This window comes from Peromyscus eremicus, unplaced genomic scaffold (assembly GCF_949786415.1).
Source record: "Peromyscus eremicus unplaced genomic scaffold, PerEre_H2_v1 PerEre#2#unplaced_72, whole genome shotgun sequence".
Lineage (NCBI taxonomy): Eukaryota > Metazoa > Chordata > Mammalia > Rodentia > Cricetidae > Peromyscus > Peromyscus eremicus.
Genome location: NW_026734313.1, coordinates 81629 through 99375, shown reverse-complemented (window position 1 = coordinate 99375; position 17747 = coordinate 81629). Strand labels below are relative to the sequence as shown.

The following is a 17747-nucleotide window of genomic DNA, read 5'->3' as shown; positions in this document are numbered from 1 at the left end:
ATGGGGGGTAGGGGTGAGGCAGTTCTTTGAAGTTACTGGCTGAACTATAAGCATGAGGTTACTGATGGCTAACAGGATGCAGGGTATCTAGAGAGGCATAAGTTTTTACTCCCTATGTCCTGCTTTTGTTGAACTCAGGATATATACGTTCAGATTTATTGTTCCAGTCCTACTCTCCTCTGAGGTCAACTTCTGGTCAGTGGAGCCCATTGTTCCCCATGTCTTTTTTGCCAAGGATACATAGACTTATTGTTTCAGCCTTATCTTCCTATGAGTTCAACTTCTGGTCAGTTCTAAAACTGCTGGTCAGCAAACATCTTTAGAGGAGGCAGGGAGCATTTCTCAAGGTGGCTACTGATGTTTCTCTTTCACACACACACACACACACACACACACACAAATGCAAAAATATTTGTTTGTTTGTTTGTTTGTTTATGTAAGAAAAGAGGGTCTTGTGCTAGAGAGATGGCTCAGTGGTTAAGAGCACTGGCTGCTGTTCCAGAGGACCCTGATGGTTCAATTCCCAGCACCCACATGGCAGCTCAAAGCTGCCTGTTAACTCCAGCTCCAGATTCTACACCCTCACACAGACAAATATGCAGGCAAAACACCATAAAAAGAAATAAAAATTAGCTGGGCAGTGGTGGTGCACGCCTTTAATCCCAGCACTCCGGAGGCAGAGGCAGGTGGATCTCTGTGAGTTCAAGGCCAGCCTGGTCTACAGAGCAAGTTCCAGGACAGGATCCAAAGCTACACAGAGAAACCCTGTCTCGAGGGGAAAAAAACAAAACAAAACAAAACCAAAAAAAAAAAAAAAAAAACCTGGGAAAATAAACCAAGCCTAGACTCCTACCTTGGACTACAGCCCCAGAGCCTGTCAGACTCAGGGCCGCCTCTGGTCCTTTTAGGGACTCCTGCATTTTCCAACTTCCTGCTTTCTCCCCTCTCTCTTCCCAGTGGCATCCCAGCACAGACTGCTCCCCTCCCCCACCCCACTCTTCTCTGCCTGGTGTCTGCGCTCTCTCAGTAGTCCCCCAATTCCACTGAACACCGCTATGGGCCTCAGGACTTTGTAGCTAGAGTTTTCCTGCCTGGCCCACAGTCAGGACAAATCTCTCTCACCTGCCAGTCCCACAGCTGCTCAGACCCGACCAAGTAAACACAGAGACTTATATTGGTTACAAACTGTATGGCCGTGGCAGGCTTCTTGCTAACTGTTCTTATAGCTTAAATTAATCCATTTCTATAAATCTATACCTTGCCACGTGGCTCGTGGCTTACCGGCATCTTCACATGCTGTTTGTCATCGTGGCGGCTGGCAGCGTCTCTCTCTCTCAGCTTTCCACTTTCCAGAATTCTTCTCCTCCTTGTCCCGCCTATACTTCCTGCCTGGCCACTGGCCAATCAGTGATTTATTTATTGACCAATCAGCAACACACTTGACATACAGACCATCCCACAGCAGGACTTGGTGTTGGGGCTCATCAGTAGACAAAGGAGAGAAGATCCCCCAACTTGTGGAGCTCAAGTCGTGCGTGTGAGCAAGAGCGCACACACACACACACACACACACACACACACACACACACACACACGCACACCAATACACAAGACCTGCAGAGAGTTTCAGATATAAAGATGAATTTCCAATTTCAGGTTGGAATGAGTGCTGTGATATAAATAAAATGTGCTGCTGACTAACTCCATCGCCTGGTCAGAGAAGGCCTGGAGTGCCGAGCAGAAGCAGGCTCTGGGGAAGCATGGAGTCCAGGAGCAGGAACAGCACACAAAATGCCCGGATTGGGACCCTGGGAAGGCCAGTGTGGCTGGAGTACAGACCAGAGAGGATGGGAAGAATTTGGATTGTGTTTTTATTGTTATTTTGTTTTATTTTTGTTGGTTAGTCGGCTAGTTGGTTTGTTGATTTTTTGTTTTGTTTTGTTTGAGACAGGGTCTCAGGATGCACTTGAGTTCACTATCCTGGGGAGACCAACCTTGAATTTATGCTCCGATTACCTTCCATGTTCCAGGTGCTGGAATTATTGTCCGTTCCACTTCCCCCATACATACAGTGCTGGATAAATTATATAAATACTGTATAAATACGGCTGCACACGTGCCAGGCGAACTACATTTCCAGCCTTTTTGTTGGTTTGTTTGTGGGACAGGGTCACACCCTGTAGCCCAGGCTAACCTGGGACTCTATGTAGATATAGTTCTGGCGGGCCTCAAGCTCTTCCCCAAAATGATCCCTTCTACCCCAGCCTCTCAAATGCCGGGTTTACAGTTACCCACCATGCCTAGCCTTTTTCTCATATCTTGAAATCAAAGAAATCCTCCTGCCTTCACTTCTGAGTGCGTGGGATCATGAACATAAGCACCACACTCAGCTTTTGTTTTGTTTTGTTTTGTTTTTCCCTTATTCCTTGAATTCAAGACAGTCCTCCAGCTGGGATTATAGGCATGAGCCACTATATCAGGTTTATGTATTTGGATGGAAAACTCTGTCTCTTTTAACCCCCATTTCTAAGTACAGAGTCAACTTATCAGACCACCCAAGGCGGTAAGTGCTGAATACACGGAGAAAAGAGGGAAAAAAAATCGGCTAGCAGCGAGCAAAATGTCCTAGGGTCTCTTAGTAGGCATGTTCTTTTGTTGTCATGATTTTTGTTGACAGGCTCTCACTGTGTAATCCTGGCTGGTCTTGAACTGGCAATCTTCCGGCTTCAGCCTGCCTACAGCTAGGTTTGCAGGAGAGCATCACTGCCGCACGCCCTGAGGGAGCGGGTGAGCCCCTGGCTCTTTACACCAGCCTGGGCACAGCCTGCAGCTCCTGGCAGCATCCACCCACTCTCCGGGTTAGAGGCTGAGCTTTCAGCCAGAGCACGCCCCCCGTGGATTCCCATTGGTCAGATCCACTGTATCCCCGCCTTCTCGAGCTTCCACAGACCAATCAGATTAACGGAAATGAGAGCGTAGCAGAAGCGTCTATGCATTGGCCAGAGGAGTGGGACAGAGTGAGGTGAGCACCAATTGGGTGGCTCGGCACGGGGGGGGGGGGGGGGGAGAGACAGTGACCCAGGGTCGGCCCACGTGTCCACACAGGGCAAAAAGGAGACCCAGTCCGGAGTCCCTGGGAATCCAGAAGAGAACAGTCACAGGACTTGTTGGAAAGGGGACCGGATTCGAACCTGGGACTTTCGGGGTAAGTCCCGTTCGCTGAGCGCGCGCTGCTCGTAAACCCGCCGTCCCACTGTTCACACCAGGAAACGGAAGCCTGGCGGGGCTTCGGGCCACGGACCCGCGGGGAGGGACTCCAACCCTCTCCAGAACCAACTTTTGCATCATCCCCGCGAGTGGGCCAACCCAGGAAGGAAAAAGTGGCCCAGAGAGGAATCGAAACTCACCCAGGGTCACCCAAGGCACCTCCCAACTCTGTCCCCAGCCCATCTCCATCAAATCTGGCAGTACTGGAGAGCTGAGCCCAAGGCGTCAAGAAGGCCAGGCAGGTGCGCTCTGTCACTGAACTACAGCCCCAGCCCCCAGCCCCTCCTTAAAACATACATGCCACAGTTAGCACGCAGCCCTAGTACGGAGGAGGTCAGGTGAATTTTCACCAAGTGGACTCCCAGCTGTCAACCGTTCTAATCCGGAAGTGGAGTGTCAGAACTGGGAGCGACGCTGGACACCTGTAGTTCCCTAGGACATAGGAGGTAGAGGCAGGAGGATCAGGAGTTCAAACCAGGCTCGGCTATATAGCAAGTTCCCGGTCAGCCTAGGATACATTGACACCCTGCCATCCATCCATCCATCCATCCATCCATCCATTAACTAATTACATCCATTAATTAGTTAAGGACACAGCCAAAGTAAAATTTCCTGGGTTGTGCCTCCCAGAAATGGTTCCCAAGCCAAGAGCCCCACCCTTGAGACATAAGCTTTGAAAACGTGTGTGTGTGTGTGTGTGTGTGTGTGTGTGTGTGTGTAGACTTGACTCGGTGGTTAAGAGCTCTTGTTACTCTTACAGAGGACCTGGGTTCGGTTCCCAGCACCGACCAGTTCCAAGGAATCTGATGTGCTTTTCTGGCCTCTGCAGACAATGCATGCATTCATGTCATGCCAAACACTCATACAGAATAAACCTAATAAACATACACACACACACACACACACACACACACACACACACACACACACACATGCATTCCCTGGTGATCCACGTGATAGGAGAGAACTGACTCCCTCAAGTTGGCCTCTGACCTCCACATGGGCACCATGGCATGGACACCCTCTCCCATCTATAAACTAAATAAATGGAGATTTTTAAGAAAACTAAAAACCTACGTTTGCCAGTTTGGGGTGGCACAGATGGAGTATTCCATACCATGCTTTCACTTTTCACTTCTTGTGAGCGCTTTTCTTTTTTTTTTTTTTAAAGATTTATCTATTATGTATACAGAAGAAGGTGTCAGATCTCATTACAGATGGTTGTGAGCCACCATGTGGATGCTGGGAATTGAACTCAGGACCTCTGGAAGAGTAGTCGGTGCTCTTAACTTCTGAGCCATCTCTCCAGCCCCCTCGTGAGCGCTTGAAGACCTTCTTTGCAATGATTTCCAGCTACAAAGAATCCGTAGTGAGAACTGGACCGGCTGCAAGCTTGTAATCCCAGCTACTCTGGAAGCTTTAGCAGGAAAATTGCAAATTGAATTCCAGGCCCCCCTGGGCAGCTTAGCAAGATTCTGTCTCAAAGTCAACAGTGTTGAGCCTGACCCCTAGCACCGAGTGCATAAACTGTCTTTGATGATGCAGGCTTATAATTCTAACACTCCGGGGTGGGTTGGAGGATCAGAAGGTCAGGGTCGTGCTTAGCCACATAGTGGGAAAGAAATAGAAAAGGAAAAGTATTATCACAGCACAGTGACTCTTTACCCGTAAACCCAGGATTTAAACCGATAAGACAGAAGGGTTGCCGTGAGTCCGAGGCCAGCCTTGACTACGTGGGAAGCTATCTGCTTTACAGCCACATGGGTAAGAATGGATAGAATACCATGGGTCATTAGGAGTCTCTAAATGTTTGTGTAAGGCATTGTGGGTCACCGGGTGGCCAGGCTGCAAGTGTCCATAGTCCGGGAATGTCTGTATTTATGCTTGACTCTGTCACTGGAGCCCCGTCAAATAGTCCTGTGGTTAATAATCTGGTCCCTGTCAGATAAATACTTAGGGACGGATTTCTGGATCAGGAGATTTGTGTCCCTGTCCTTTTGAGGGCAGTGACCATACTCTTTCCAGTGCAAAGGCAAGTTCAGGGTCTGACACCCATCAGTCTGTGAGACAGTCTGAGCCTCCACTCTTGACCCTCTGGGACTTCTTGCTGCCTTGCGACAATTCCCAGGTCCTTGCAAGCCTCCATATGACCCTCCAGCTCGGGAATATCTCTTGGTGCCAGTGTGTCCCTTGTGCTCAGGACCAGGAGACAGCCCTGGGAGTGAGAAGGGGTCCTCAAGGGACTGGGTAGATTGCTCAGTGGATAAAGTACTTACCACTCAAGTGTGGGGAGTTCAGGGTCCTCAGCCCCCACGTAAAGCCAGACACGGTAGCGTATAACCGTAATTCCAAAACTCATACTGGGAGATGGGTGGTAGAGATGGGAGACTCCCCAGAAGTTCCCCGGCAGGGTAGCTTGGCTTGTGCAGTAGCAGACAAGAAAGCCAACACCTGAGGCTGTATTTGGATGTCCACGTGTACGTGTTCCCACTGAGACACACACTCATACACACAGACACGGACACTCACTGGTCCTCCAGGTCAAGGGGAGCGGGGGGGCCTCGGGATGCTGAGGACTCTGAATGTAGAGCCTCGTGGCCATGCGGGCAGGGCTTGCTTCTCAGTTCTCAGGACTGGGAGAAGGCGGGAGTCAGAGGGAAGTGGCTGCCGGTTTTGAACCTCCTTCCCACAGGCTGCTTTTGCTGGCTGTTGACTTTATCTCAGAGTTTGTATTCATTCTTCACTGGACAACCTAAACACGTTATGCAATCTTAAATTTCCTATTGCTTAGCTTTTTTGTGGCAAGGTCACTATGCAGTCCTGGCCAGCCTCCAACTGTGCTCTTGGCACAGCCACCCGGCTAAGCCTCCCAAATGCTGGGATGCCTCACCGTGCCTCCATGCCTTTATTCTAATTTTATAGCACTTAATTTCACTTCTTTAAAAAAAAGGGAAGCTGGATCCAGCGCCCATATGGTGCCTAATAGCTGTGAAACTCCAGCTCCAGGCGATTTGACACCCTCTTCTGGCCTCTGTGGGTACTGCATCCATGTGGCCCACAGACTTACACGTGTACCCAGAAAGTAAAAAGAAAATCTGTCTTAAAAAATCAAAAATGAAGAGGGGCCTGGGGCATGGTGAGACACACCTTTAATCCCAGCACTCAGAAGGCAGAGGCAGGCGGATCTCTGAGTTCAAGGCCAGCCTGGTGTACAGAGCGAGTTCCAGAACTCAGGGCTACACTGAGAAACCCTGTCTGGGAAAAAAAACTCTTAAAACCACAATGAACTAATTAATCACAATGTGACAAATGCTGTGAGATGTCTCAAGAAACCTGACCTTGTGAAAGCAAGGTCTACAGACCTCTCCCTGAGAATAAAAAGACAAAATTACCTTTATTTTGAGAGAAGGTTGCATGTAACCCCGGCAGCTCAGAATTCACTAGTAGCAGAGAAAGACTGAACTTCTGAGCCTCCTGCCTCCATCTCCAGAGTCCTGGGTCCCAGCCCGTGCCACCACACATGTGTGTGTGTGTGTGTGTGTGTTTGTTTTGTTTTTGTTTTGTTTTATTTTTTTGGTGTGAGGCATGGAACCCAGACTAAGCATGCTAAGCAAACACTCTACCAACTGAGCTGCATCCCCAGCCCCCTAAAATGGGTGGACGGCTACTCCCCCATGCATTCTCCCAGTCTTGAGGCCTGAGGTGCAAGTTGTACCTTCCAGCCTCAGATAAGCCAGGTTCCCACCTCAGGACCCTTCAGTGTGTGTGTGTGTGTGTGTGTGTGTGTGTGTGTTCGTGCACATCCACAGCACACGTGTGGAGATCAAGAGACAGCCTCGGATGTTGGCTGGCTTGAGACAGAACCTGTGCCCCCTCTCTCAGACTCCATATTCCACTGAGTGAATAAATCATGAATGAACACAAACAGTAGGCGAGAGCTGCATAGAGAGCCCAGCTGGAACTGTGCAGCACCTCAAAGCCCAGTAATAACACAGCCTCCCGGGAGTGGGCTAGCACATGCCACGGCTTGTGAGGCCTCAGGGCCCTGGGTGTACAGACAGTCACTCTGACAAAGCACTTCAGGCATGTCTGGGTCTCACCTGCCATTTGAGCCCCAGGTCCTTTGAGGACTCAGTTTTCTCCCTTGTAAAAGTATTATAAATAATAATAATAATAATAATAATGGGAGGAGGTGTTTTACAGGGCAGGTGACTTCACCAGCCTGTTCCATTCATTTTCTTTCTCTTTCTTTCTTTCTTTCTCTCTTTCTTTCTTTCTCTTTTCTAATTGTGGTAAGATACATGCAAAATTTACACTCTTGGGACCCAGGCTTGATTCCCAACACCTACATGGCAACTCACAACCATCGGTAACTCCAGTTCCAGTGAATCTGACATGCTTTTCTGGCCTTTGCAGACACTGCACATACATACAGGCAAAACACCCATACACATACAATTAAAAAATAAATATATAGTCGTTCAGTGGTGGCACAAGCCTTTCATCCCAGCACTTGGGAGGCAGAGCCAGCCTGGTCTCCAAAGCGAGTTCCAGGAAAGGCTCAAAGCTACGCAGAGAAACCCTGTCTCGAAAAACCAAATAATAATAATAATAATAATAATAATAATAATAATAATAAATCAATAAATAAAAATTAAAAAATGAAAGAAAGAAACCAGGGCTAAGCCTGAGCCCATGTGATCCAAGCACTGGGAGGGAGAAGGCTGGGGGATTCCTGGGGCTCACTGTCCTGCCAGTGTAGCTGAATATAGGAGCCCCAGGTCCCAGGGGGAGACCCTGTCTGAAAATACAGAGTAGATGGGCTTCTGAGCAAAGACACTCATGTTTGGCCTCTGGCCGCCACACATATGTGCATCAGAAGAGGGGAAGGAAAAAAGGTTACTCTCAAACAACTTAGTTTCTGAACAGGGGTCTCAGTAACTCAGGTTGGCCTCCCACTCACTGTGTCACAGAAGGTGGCATTGATTCCTGCCTTCGCCTCCTGAGCGCTGGGTTTGCCGGGATTTCAGGTGTACACCACCTCAGTGAGTTTATGTGGTTCTGGGGCAAGTGCTCCGTCAACTGAGCCACATTCCTAGTCTTCTCGAGGCGTTTGCGAAGGCACAGGTGGCCCTTGGCATGTCCGTCATGTGCACAGCCATCACGGTTAACCTAGGTCCAAAACATTTTTATTCCCCCAAATGGAAAGAAACCTTGTAGTCGTTAACAGTGACCTAAATTCTCCCTGCTCCATCCCACGCCTGTGTGCATTCCTGGTGTTAACTATTCTGTACACTTCTGGTTTTGTTTTATTGGTTTTATTTATTTATTTATTTTTATTTTTCTGGCGCTGAGGATCGAACCCAGGGCCTTGTGCTTGCTAGGCAAGTGCTCTACCACTGAGCTAAATCAATCAAAACCCCTGGTTTTATTGTCATTGTTTCTAGCTTTTTATTTTTATTTTTTTATTTTATTATTTATTTATTTATTTTGGTTTTTCGAGACAGGGTTTCTCTGTGTAGCTTTGCGCCTTTCCTGGAACTCACTCTGTAGACCAGGCTGGCCTCGAACTCACAGAGATCCTGCCTGCCTCTGCCTTCCAAGTGCTGGGATTAAAGGCATGTGCCACCACTGCCTGGCTGTTTCTAGCTTTTTAAAAAAGTGATTGTGTGTGTGTGTGTGTGTGTGTGTGTGTGAGCGCGCGCGCACGCGCGCGAATGTGAACGTTTTGCCTGCATGCATGCCTGGTGCCCAAAGAATTCAGAAAATGGCATTGGATCCCCTGGAACTAGGGTTACTGACAGTTTTGAGTCACCACGTGGGTTCTGGGAATCAAACCCTGGTCTTCTGCGAGAGCAACAAGTGCTCTTAACCACTGAGCCATCTCTCCAGCCCCCATGTACTTATTTTATAAGGGGTGTGTGTGTGTGTGTGTGTTTATACCAGGCTTTTTCGAGAGGGCCACCAACCAGCAGCTCCCAAAGCATGACATAGAGACTTATTAGTTATGAGTGCTCGACCTTAGCTTGGGCTTGTTTCTTGCTAGCCCTTATAACTTAACCTGTTTCTCTTCGCCTATGTTTTGCCCCGGGGCGTTTTATCTTTCTTTCTGTAGGTCTGGCTGGTGGCTGCCTGGCTTCTGGCCCCGCGTGTGCCCCTCTCTCCCTCCTTCTCTCCTCCTTGTCTCTAGATTTTGTTGTTGGTTGTTTTTCACTCTTTTGCTCTTCACTGTTTTGGCTCTTTGGGGGCCTACCACCCAGCTCCCAAATAAATCACACACGGAGGCTTATTTTTTTCTTTTTCTTTTTTCTTTTTTTGGTTTTTTGAGACAGGGTTTTTCCGTGTTGTTTTGGTGCCTGTCCTGGGTCTGTCTCTATAGACCAGGCTGGCCTCAAACTCACAGAGATCTGCCTTGCTCTGCCTCCCGAGTGCTGGGATTAAAGGTGTGTACCACCGCCACCCGGCTTACTCTTAATTATAAATGCCTGGCCTTAGCTTGCCTTGTTTTTTGCCAGCTGCTTTTCTTAACTTAAATTATCCTGCCTATCTTTGGCCTCGGGGCTTTTATCTTTCTCTATTCCTGTACACCTTTTCTTCCCTTCTTACTCTGTGTCTGGCTGTGTAGCTGGCCCCTGAAGTCCTCCTCCTTACTCTCTTGTTCTTTCTTCCTGTCCTTCCAGATTTCTCCTTCTGTTTATTCTCTCTGCCTGCCATTCCCGCCTATCCTTTCTCCTGCCTCGATATTGGCCATTCAGCTCTTTATTAGACCATCAGGTGTTTTAGGCAGGCACAGTAACACAGCATCACAGAGTTAAACAAATGCAACATAAACAAAAGTAACACAGCTTAAAATAATATTCTACAGCAAGATTTCTCCTCCTATGTGTTCTCTCTGCCTGCCAGGCCTGCCTGTCCCTCTCCTGCCTAGCTATTGGCCGTTCAGCTCTTTATTAGACCAATCAGGTGCCTTAGGCAGGCAAGGGGAGACAAATGCAACACATCTTTACATAATTAAATATATATCATTACACCATTAAATAAATGCAGCATAGACAGATGTAACACACCTTTACACAGTTAAAGTAATATTCTGCAGCATAAACAAATGTAACACATCTCTGCCTAGTTAAAATAAGGTGTGTGGGGTGTGGGGAAGACAGACATGTGGAGGTCAGTGGACAACTCTTGGGTGTTGGCATCTGCTTCCACCAGAGTCCAATCAGCCGTGGACCCTTAGGTTCATTGGCAAGAGCTTTTACCCACGGAGCCATCTTGCCAGCTCTGGTTTGGGCATCTTGAAACTCTGCAGCCCATGTTACCTTGGAAGTCCTGTAGCTCAAGCCACCCTTGAAAGCTCAGTGATTCTTGCAGTCCTGGGCTCTAGGATTACTGTGTGAACCACATCATGTGGCTTATTCTGGCCATTTCACGTAAAGGGGCCATGCAGTGTGTGTTGGTCTCTTCGACTAAGCATAACATTTTGGGGGTTCTATGCTGTAGCCCATGGTAGGCTTTTGTTACTTTCTGTGGCTTACTACTACCCATTCTGTGGGTCCACCACCCTTTTCTTTACAAGATCCAGAAAGAAGTTCAGCAACAGTGATTTACACATGGGTAAACTGAGGCTAGAAGGAAATATTGGCCAAGCTGGGGAGGTAGGCTTTAAGGATCTCAAAGAATCTGCCGTGGTGGCACATACTTGTTGTCCTAGGGGTCAGGAGGCTGAAGCAAGAAGATTGTAATTTTAAGGGCCAGCCTGGGCTACATAGCAAGACCCTTTAAGGCCAGCCTGGGCTACATAGCAAAACCCTGTGGCACTTTTTCTTACATTTTTTTTTTTGGGTGTGAGCCTACTCGTTAATGGCTGAGCTATGTCTCCAGTCCCCTGTGGCACTTTTTATCTCAAATATCCAAGATCTGTATGTCCTCTGAGCCGGTCACCTTATGCTTAGACCTCAGTTTCCCCATGGGGGTGGAAGCCTGAGGGAGCTCCATTAGGGACAGGTAGAAAGAGGTCACAGCATTACCTGCCAACACCGACAGTCTTTGGGGAGGAGAAAAAGAAGATGTAGTCTGGGGTAGGGGAGGGAACAAGGTGGACGTGCTCAGAGGAGGCTTTGGGGGTCAAGTATGAGCTAGGCAGGAGGGAGGAAGGTGTGGGGAGGGAATCCCAGGCCACAAAACATCTGGAAGGGCCCAGAGGTAGAAGCAGGAAGATGAAACGCGGGGGCCACAGAACCAAGTGCACAGATCCTGAGTGAAATCCCTGGACCTTCATCCCCACCTGACCCTGCCTACTGTCCCTCTGTCCACCCCCAGACCATGGCCGGAGCCAGGGCTAGCCTGGGCCGGATCCGCCCAGAGTCCTCCATCCTGTTCCTATGCAACATGCAGGAGAAACTTCGAGACAGAGTCCTCTACTTCCCACAGATTGTGTCGATGGCCGCTCGAATGCTGAAGGTACATGCCAGCTTTACCTTCCCAAGACCCAGGAGTGCAGACCGAAACCCTCATCCCTCAGACCCGGGAACCAGCACGTTTCCCCTCCCACACAGGCTGCCCGGCTGTTGGATGTCCCTGTCTTGCTAACGGAGCAGTACCCACAAGGCCTGGGCCCCACAGTGCCTGAGCTGGGCGCTCAGGGCCTACGAGCCATAAGCAAAACATGCTTCAGCATGGTGCCCCCGCTGCAGCAGGAGCTGGACAGGTGGCCTCAGCTGCGGTCCGTGCTGCTCTGTGGCATTGAGACCCAAGGCTGCATCTTGGTGAGACTCCTTGGGGTCCCTAATCTTCCTGCCAGCCCTCTCTCACCTCCTTTCTCCTATCCTGGGGCCCTAGCTTTGCCGGGACGTTCCTCATCTGCTATTTCAGTCCTCGATTCGGGTCTAGGATCCTCACTCCCTCACCGGGCCCACTGCTCTGCTCCAAGTCACCTTGACCTTTCTCTGCCCCTTAGCACACAGCCCTGGACCTCCTGGACTGAGGGCTGCAGGTCCATGTGGCAGTGGATGCCTGCTCTTCTAGAAGGTAAGAAGGTCGCCCTGTGCTGGGTGTCTGTTGGAAACATCTGAGGCGCTGCCCATGTGTCATATTGTTGTATGACAAATGTTTCCTGAGTTTTTTTTTTAATAATTTATTTTATGTGCATTAATTAGTATGAGGGTGTCAGATCTCCTGAAACTGGAGTTACAGGCAGTTGTGAGCTGCCTTTGTGGGTGCTGGGAATTGAACCCAGGTCCAGTGCAAAAGCAGCCAGTGTTCTTAACCACTGAGCCATCTCTCCAGGCCCACGTGTGGCCTCTCGTTTAGCTCCTAAGTTCGTGAGTCTCCCCATCCCACCTGGAGGGGGTGTTTCAGTAGAGAGGAAACTGTCCTACAACGCAGATGTAGCACAGCGTATATATGTGAATGTCCTTGTCTCCTCCTGCCCTGTCCTCCGCAGTGAGATGAACCGGCTGGTGGCGCTGGATCGGATGCGACAGAGCGGTGTCTTCCTGTCTACGAGCGAAGTACTGATTCTCCAACTGGTGAAGGATGCCGCCCACCCGCAGTTCAAGGAGGTAAAAGGCCCTCCTGCTGGCCCTTCTCTGTCACCCAGGCGTAGAAGAAATCTTTCCTTTCCTTTGTTTGTTTATTTATTTTGGTTTGTTGTTTTGCTCTCCTGACGTCTGTGTTGTTTTATTATATTTTTGCCTGTATGTCTGTCTGTCTGTGCACCACTGTGTGCCTGGCGCCTGGTGCCCTCAGAGGCCGGAAGCGGGCATTGGATTCCCTGAACTGGAGTTATAGACAATTGTGAGCCATCATATGGGTACTGGAAATCAAACCCGGGTCCTCTGGATGAGCAGCCACTACTCGTAACTGCTGAGCCAAGGAACCAGCCCCCGACCTCCTTACACCCCCCCCCCCTTTTTTTTTTTTTTTCTTTTTTTTTGGTTTTTCGAGACAGGGTTTCTCTGTGTAGCTTTGCGCCTTTCCTGGGACTCACTTGGTAGCCCAGGCTGGCCTCGAACTCACAGAGATCCGCCTGGCTCTGCCTCCCGAGTGCTGGGATTAAAGGCGTGCGCCACCACCGCCCGGCTCTTTTTTTTTTTAAGACAGGGTTTCTCTGTACAGTCTTGGCTGTCCTGGAACTCACTTTGTAGATCAGGCTGCCCCCGAACTCACAGAGATCCACCTGCCTCTGCTTCCCAAGTGCTGGGTGGGATTAAAAGTGTGTGCCACGGCTCCTGGCCTTTTTTTTTTTTTTTTTTTTTGAGACAGGGCCTCATGTAACCTAGGCTAACTCCTATGTATCTAAGGATAACTTTGAACCTCTGCTCCTCCTACCTGTACCTCCTCTGTGCAGGAATGACAGCTGTATGCTGCCGTGCCCCCCCACCACCTTTTTTTTTTTTTTTTTAAGATTTTTTTGTGTGTATGGGTGTTTTGCCTGCATGTATGTCTGTGAACCACATGCACACAGTGCCTGCAGAGGCCAGAATAGGACATCAGATCTCCCTAAAACTGGAATTATAGTCAGTTTTGAGCCACCATGTGTGTGTTGGGGATCCAACCCAGGTCCTCTGGGAACAGAATATAGTTAAGAGTGCTGTTAACTGGTAAGCCAGCTTTAGCTCCCCATTTTTTAAAGACTTAGTGTTTATTTATGTGTATGTCCACGTGTGCACCCCCGAAGAGAGCCCCAGAGCACCCGGAGCTGGAGTTACAGGGGGTTGTGAGCCCCCTGAAATTGGGGCTGAGAACTATGTCCTGGTCCTCTGCAAGAGCCACAAGTGTTCCTAACCATCGAGAGCCATCTCTCCAGCCTCTCGCTTTTGTTTTGTTCTGTTTGTTTTTTTGAGACAGGGTTTCTCTGTGTAATAGTCCTGGCTGTCCTGGAACTCGAATTGTAGACCAGGCTGACCTCAAACTCACAGAGATCCACCTGCCTCTGCCTCCTGAGTGCTGGGATTAAAGGCGTGCACCCCCACCATCCTGCTGCTCTTTTTTTTTTTTTTTTTTTAACATAGTGCTGGTGATCAGGACTTTGTGCTTTGTGCCAGTCAGGGAAATACTCTACTGATTGAGCTGTACCTCCAGCTCCTTTTTAATTAATTAATTAATTAGTTAATTATTCTTCATTCATTTATTTCTGTTAGTATGGGTGTATGTACAGCATGCACTGTGCGCGCTCTCTCTCTCTCTCTCTCTCTCTCTCTCTCTCTCTCTCTCTCTCTCTCTCTCTCTCTATGGGGTGTGTGTGTGTGTGTGGTCAGAGCACAACTTTCAGGAGTCATTTTTTTCTGACCTTGCGGGCTCTGGGGGTTGAATCCAGGTGGTTGGGCTAGCACTGGGAGTATTTACACCTGTTGAGGCGTCTTGCTGCCCTCTGTTTTTTGTTTGTTTGGTTTTCTTTTTGGGTTTTGAGACAAGGTTTCTCTGTGTAGTCCTGGCTGTCCTAGAACTCACTCTGTAGACCAGGCTGGCCTCGAACTCACAGAGACCCACCTGCCCCTGCCTCTTGAGTGCTAGGATTAGAGTGGTACACCATCACGTCCAGCCTTAAAAAAATTTTTTTTTCTTATTTAAAAAGCCAATCTGAGCCGGGCGGTGGTGGCTCACGCCTTTAATCCCAGCACTCGGGAGCAGAGACAGGTGGATCTCTGTGAGTTTGAGGTCAGCCTGATCTACAGAGCGAGATCCAGGAAAGGCACAAAGCTACACAGAGAAACCATCTCGAAAACAAACAAACAAACAAACAAACAAACAAACAAAAAGAAAGAAAGAAAAAGATATCTGACTTCATATCCCGGCCTCCATGCACACACATACAAGTGAACACATACATACGTGCATGCATAACACACACACATAATATCAATCTAGGGATATAGCTCAGTAGAGGGCTTAGCTAGCATTCAGGAAGGCCTAGGCTTGAATACCCAGTACTCCACAAACTGGGTATGGTGGTGCATGCCTATGGTCCCATCACTCTTTTGTTGCTTTGTTTTTGAGATAGGGCCTTACTGTGTAGTACTGGCTGGCCTTTGGAACCTAATATGGAGAGCAGGCTATCCTCATGGGGATCTGCCTGCCTCTGCCTCCCCCACACCCTGTTGTAGTGCTGTGGCACTCTTGAGACAGGAGAGTCATCCTTGGCTACATGGTACGTTTGAACGGTGTAGGCAGCCTTGAACACGAGATCAGGAGACTGTTCCAAGAAGTAGCTGGAGCCAAGGCCAGGAGCTGGGGCTGAGTTTGCCGTATTCCAAGAATTGTGTGTAGCCAAGTGTGGCCAGTGCTGGCAGGTTGGGGAGGAGAGGGAGACCGGAGCCGAGTCTTAGGAAAGGTTCCAGGTTTAGCAGTAGTAGCCCAGCTGTCGTGGTGGCCCTGGGCAGTCTGTGGATGTTGCTACTGTGGAGTAGCTGTCTAACATTGGCAAGGCCCTGGGTTCTATTCCAGCAACACCAACATCAACAGGAAGTTCTCATCCATAGATCCCAAGAGTGCTTAGGGTAGGAGTGGATCAGCTCCCTCTTAGAGAAGACCACACGCATGCTTTGGGGTTTATCGTCTTCCTACCAGGAAATCCCAGAGGCTACTGGGGCTGCAGGCAAGAGAAAACAAAAACAAACAAACAAACAAAAACCACCTCTCCTTGTTCCCAAGGTCTAGTCTAAAAATATCTTAATACATTTCAACTATGCTTCATTTAAAAGAAAAGAAAAAGAAAAAGTGGGAGCTGGCCACCATCAAATTGGTACCTTAGAATAGCCAAGGGATTACATTAGGTGGCCTAGGACAGAAAAGAGACTGACCTTTGCACATCCTTCGATCAGTAGTGGGACTTAACTGGGAAGAGGCAGTGGAGATGCGGGATTTGCGGGGTTTTTGTTTGTTTGTTTGTTTGTTTGGGTTTAGTTGTCTGGAGATGAACTGATGAAGGTAAGGTGGTTGGTTACTCCTGTTCAACCAAGAGGGACTTGTGTGAATGAGTTGAGAGTTCATGGTCACAGTTTGGACCTGTGTGGGAGCCGAGGGCTTAAAGGAATGACGGGGAAGATGAGTTAAGTGAAGAAGGGAAGGTGTGAGCAAAAGGCCCTAAGACAGCGTCGTCCATCATTAGTGGTCCAGGGCAACCGAGCAGCCCAACATAGGGATGGGGTGTAGCTCAGCCAGGCGAGTGTGAGGAAGAGGCCACCGAGAAGACTTTTAAGTGTTGACTGGATAAATGATGCTGTCAGAATAATAAGGGAGATGAAGATGAAGGGATGCTCCTCAGATTCGGTGTCATGGAGATGCCATGGGGGGCGGCTCTTGACTTCTTGACCTCCTCTGCCTGCAGATCCAGAAGATCATTAAGGAGCCAGTCCCAGACATCGGACTGATAAGCTTCTTCCAAGGCAAGAACAACCCCCTGTTGCTGAACTCCAGGCCCTGACTTGAAGGAAGGACCCACCCTCCTTGTCACCCAGACGTTGATGGATGCCTTTTCCTTCATCCATGGATCCCAAGAGTGGTGCAGTCCGCCAGGAGAGCCGCCCCCGTGGGAGAGGAGGCGTGGTTCTGCCTTCTTATTGGACAGCTGGTCCCGGAAATGCAAATGAGGCTCCCGGTGCTGGGTGGGAATTGGCTGAGGGAAAGGTGGAGGCGGGGCTGGGCCCCGGGCCACTTCACGGAGCGGGAAAAGGAGGGGGAAGGAATGTCACAACTGGGACCCGGTCTCAGAGAATAAACATTGATGTGGATGAGGACCGAACCATTATTGGGTTTGGGGGGCATCACAGGGGCTACAGGGGTCTGTGGGAGGAAGAAAGTGGGGTCTCCTGCAAGTGGGGTGGGGGAGGCGCCTCTTCTGAGCTCCAAGCCGGCGCGAGACACCGGCGCGGGCTGGCGGTGGCCACATCTGCACTAGGGCCGGTGCGCATCTGCACACGAGAGAAAGAGCTGCCGGCCAGGGTCCCCGCCACGCTGCCTGCCGCCCCCACCCCCATCGGCGCGCGCGCGCCCAGCCCCGCTGGCTGGCAGACACGCGCTCGCGCTGCCTCCCTTGGCTGGCCCCCACGCTGCCACCCCCGATTCCCCGAGGGTCCCGCATCCGGAAAGGTGAGCGCATCCCCGTACCTGGTGAGGAGGGGGAAACCGAGGCACGGGGGAAAGGGAGGGAATAGGGAAGAAGGGACAAGTATGTGAATGGATGGATAGATTGGATGGACAGTTGCTGCTCAGTGGTTCGTACTCTCCCAAGACGCAGAATTCTGCAGCCCTTAGGAGATCAGAGTGTTGAAACTCTACAGACGGCCCCCTCCCCTCCTCAACCTCCACCGCGTCAAACCCTCACCCAAGGTTCGCAGACTCCTTCCCCAGCCTTGGAAGCCCTTAGAAAGCATCCTGTGTCTGCCAGGAATGCACGGACCAGTCCGATCCCATTGACAATCAGACTCACCCCGTCACCACCGCGGATCCCGGCAGCCCAGCCCCCTCCCAAAAAGGCCTGG

At 49.8% G+C, this 17747-nt stretch overlaps 1 protein-coding gene across 1 annotated transcript; it reads left to right on the top strand.

Moving 5' to 3' along the window:
- Nucleotides 1-3083: 3083 nt before the first annotated feature.
- Nucleotides 3084-17003, top strand: LOC131901357 (isochorismatase domain-containing protein 2-like). The gene is given in 6 exon segments (XM_059252536.1): nt 3084-3205; nt 11587-11727; nt 11823-12032; nt 12224-12294; nt 12710-12827; nt 16595-17003. Coding segments are annotated over 5 exon segments (633 nt in total). The 5' UTR covers nt 3084-3205; nt 11587-11589; the 3' UTR covers nt 16691-17003.
- Nucleotides 17004-17747: the final 744 nt, after the last annotated feature.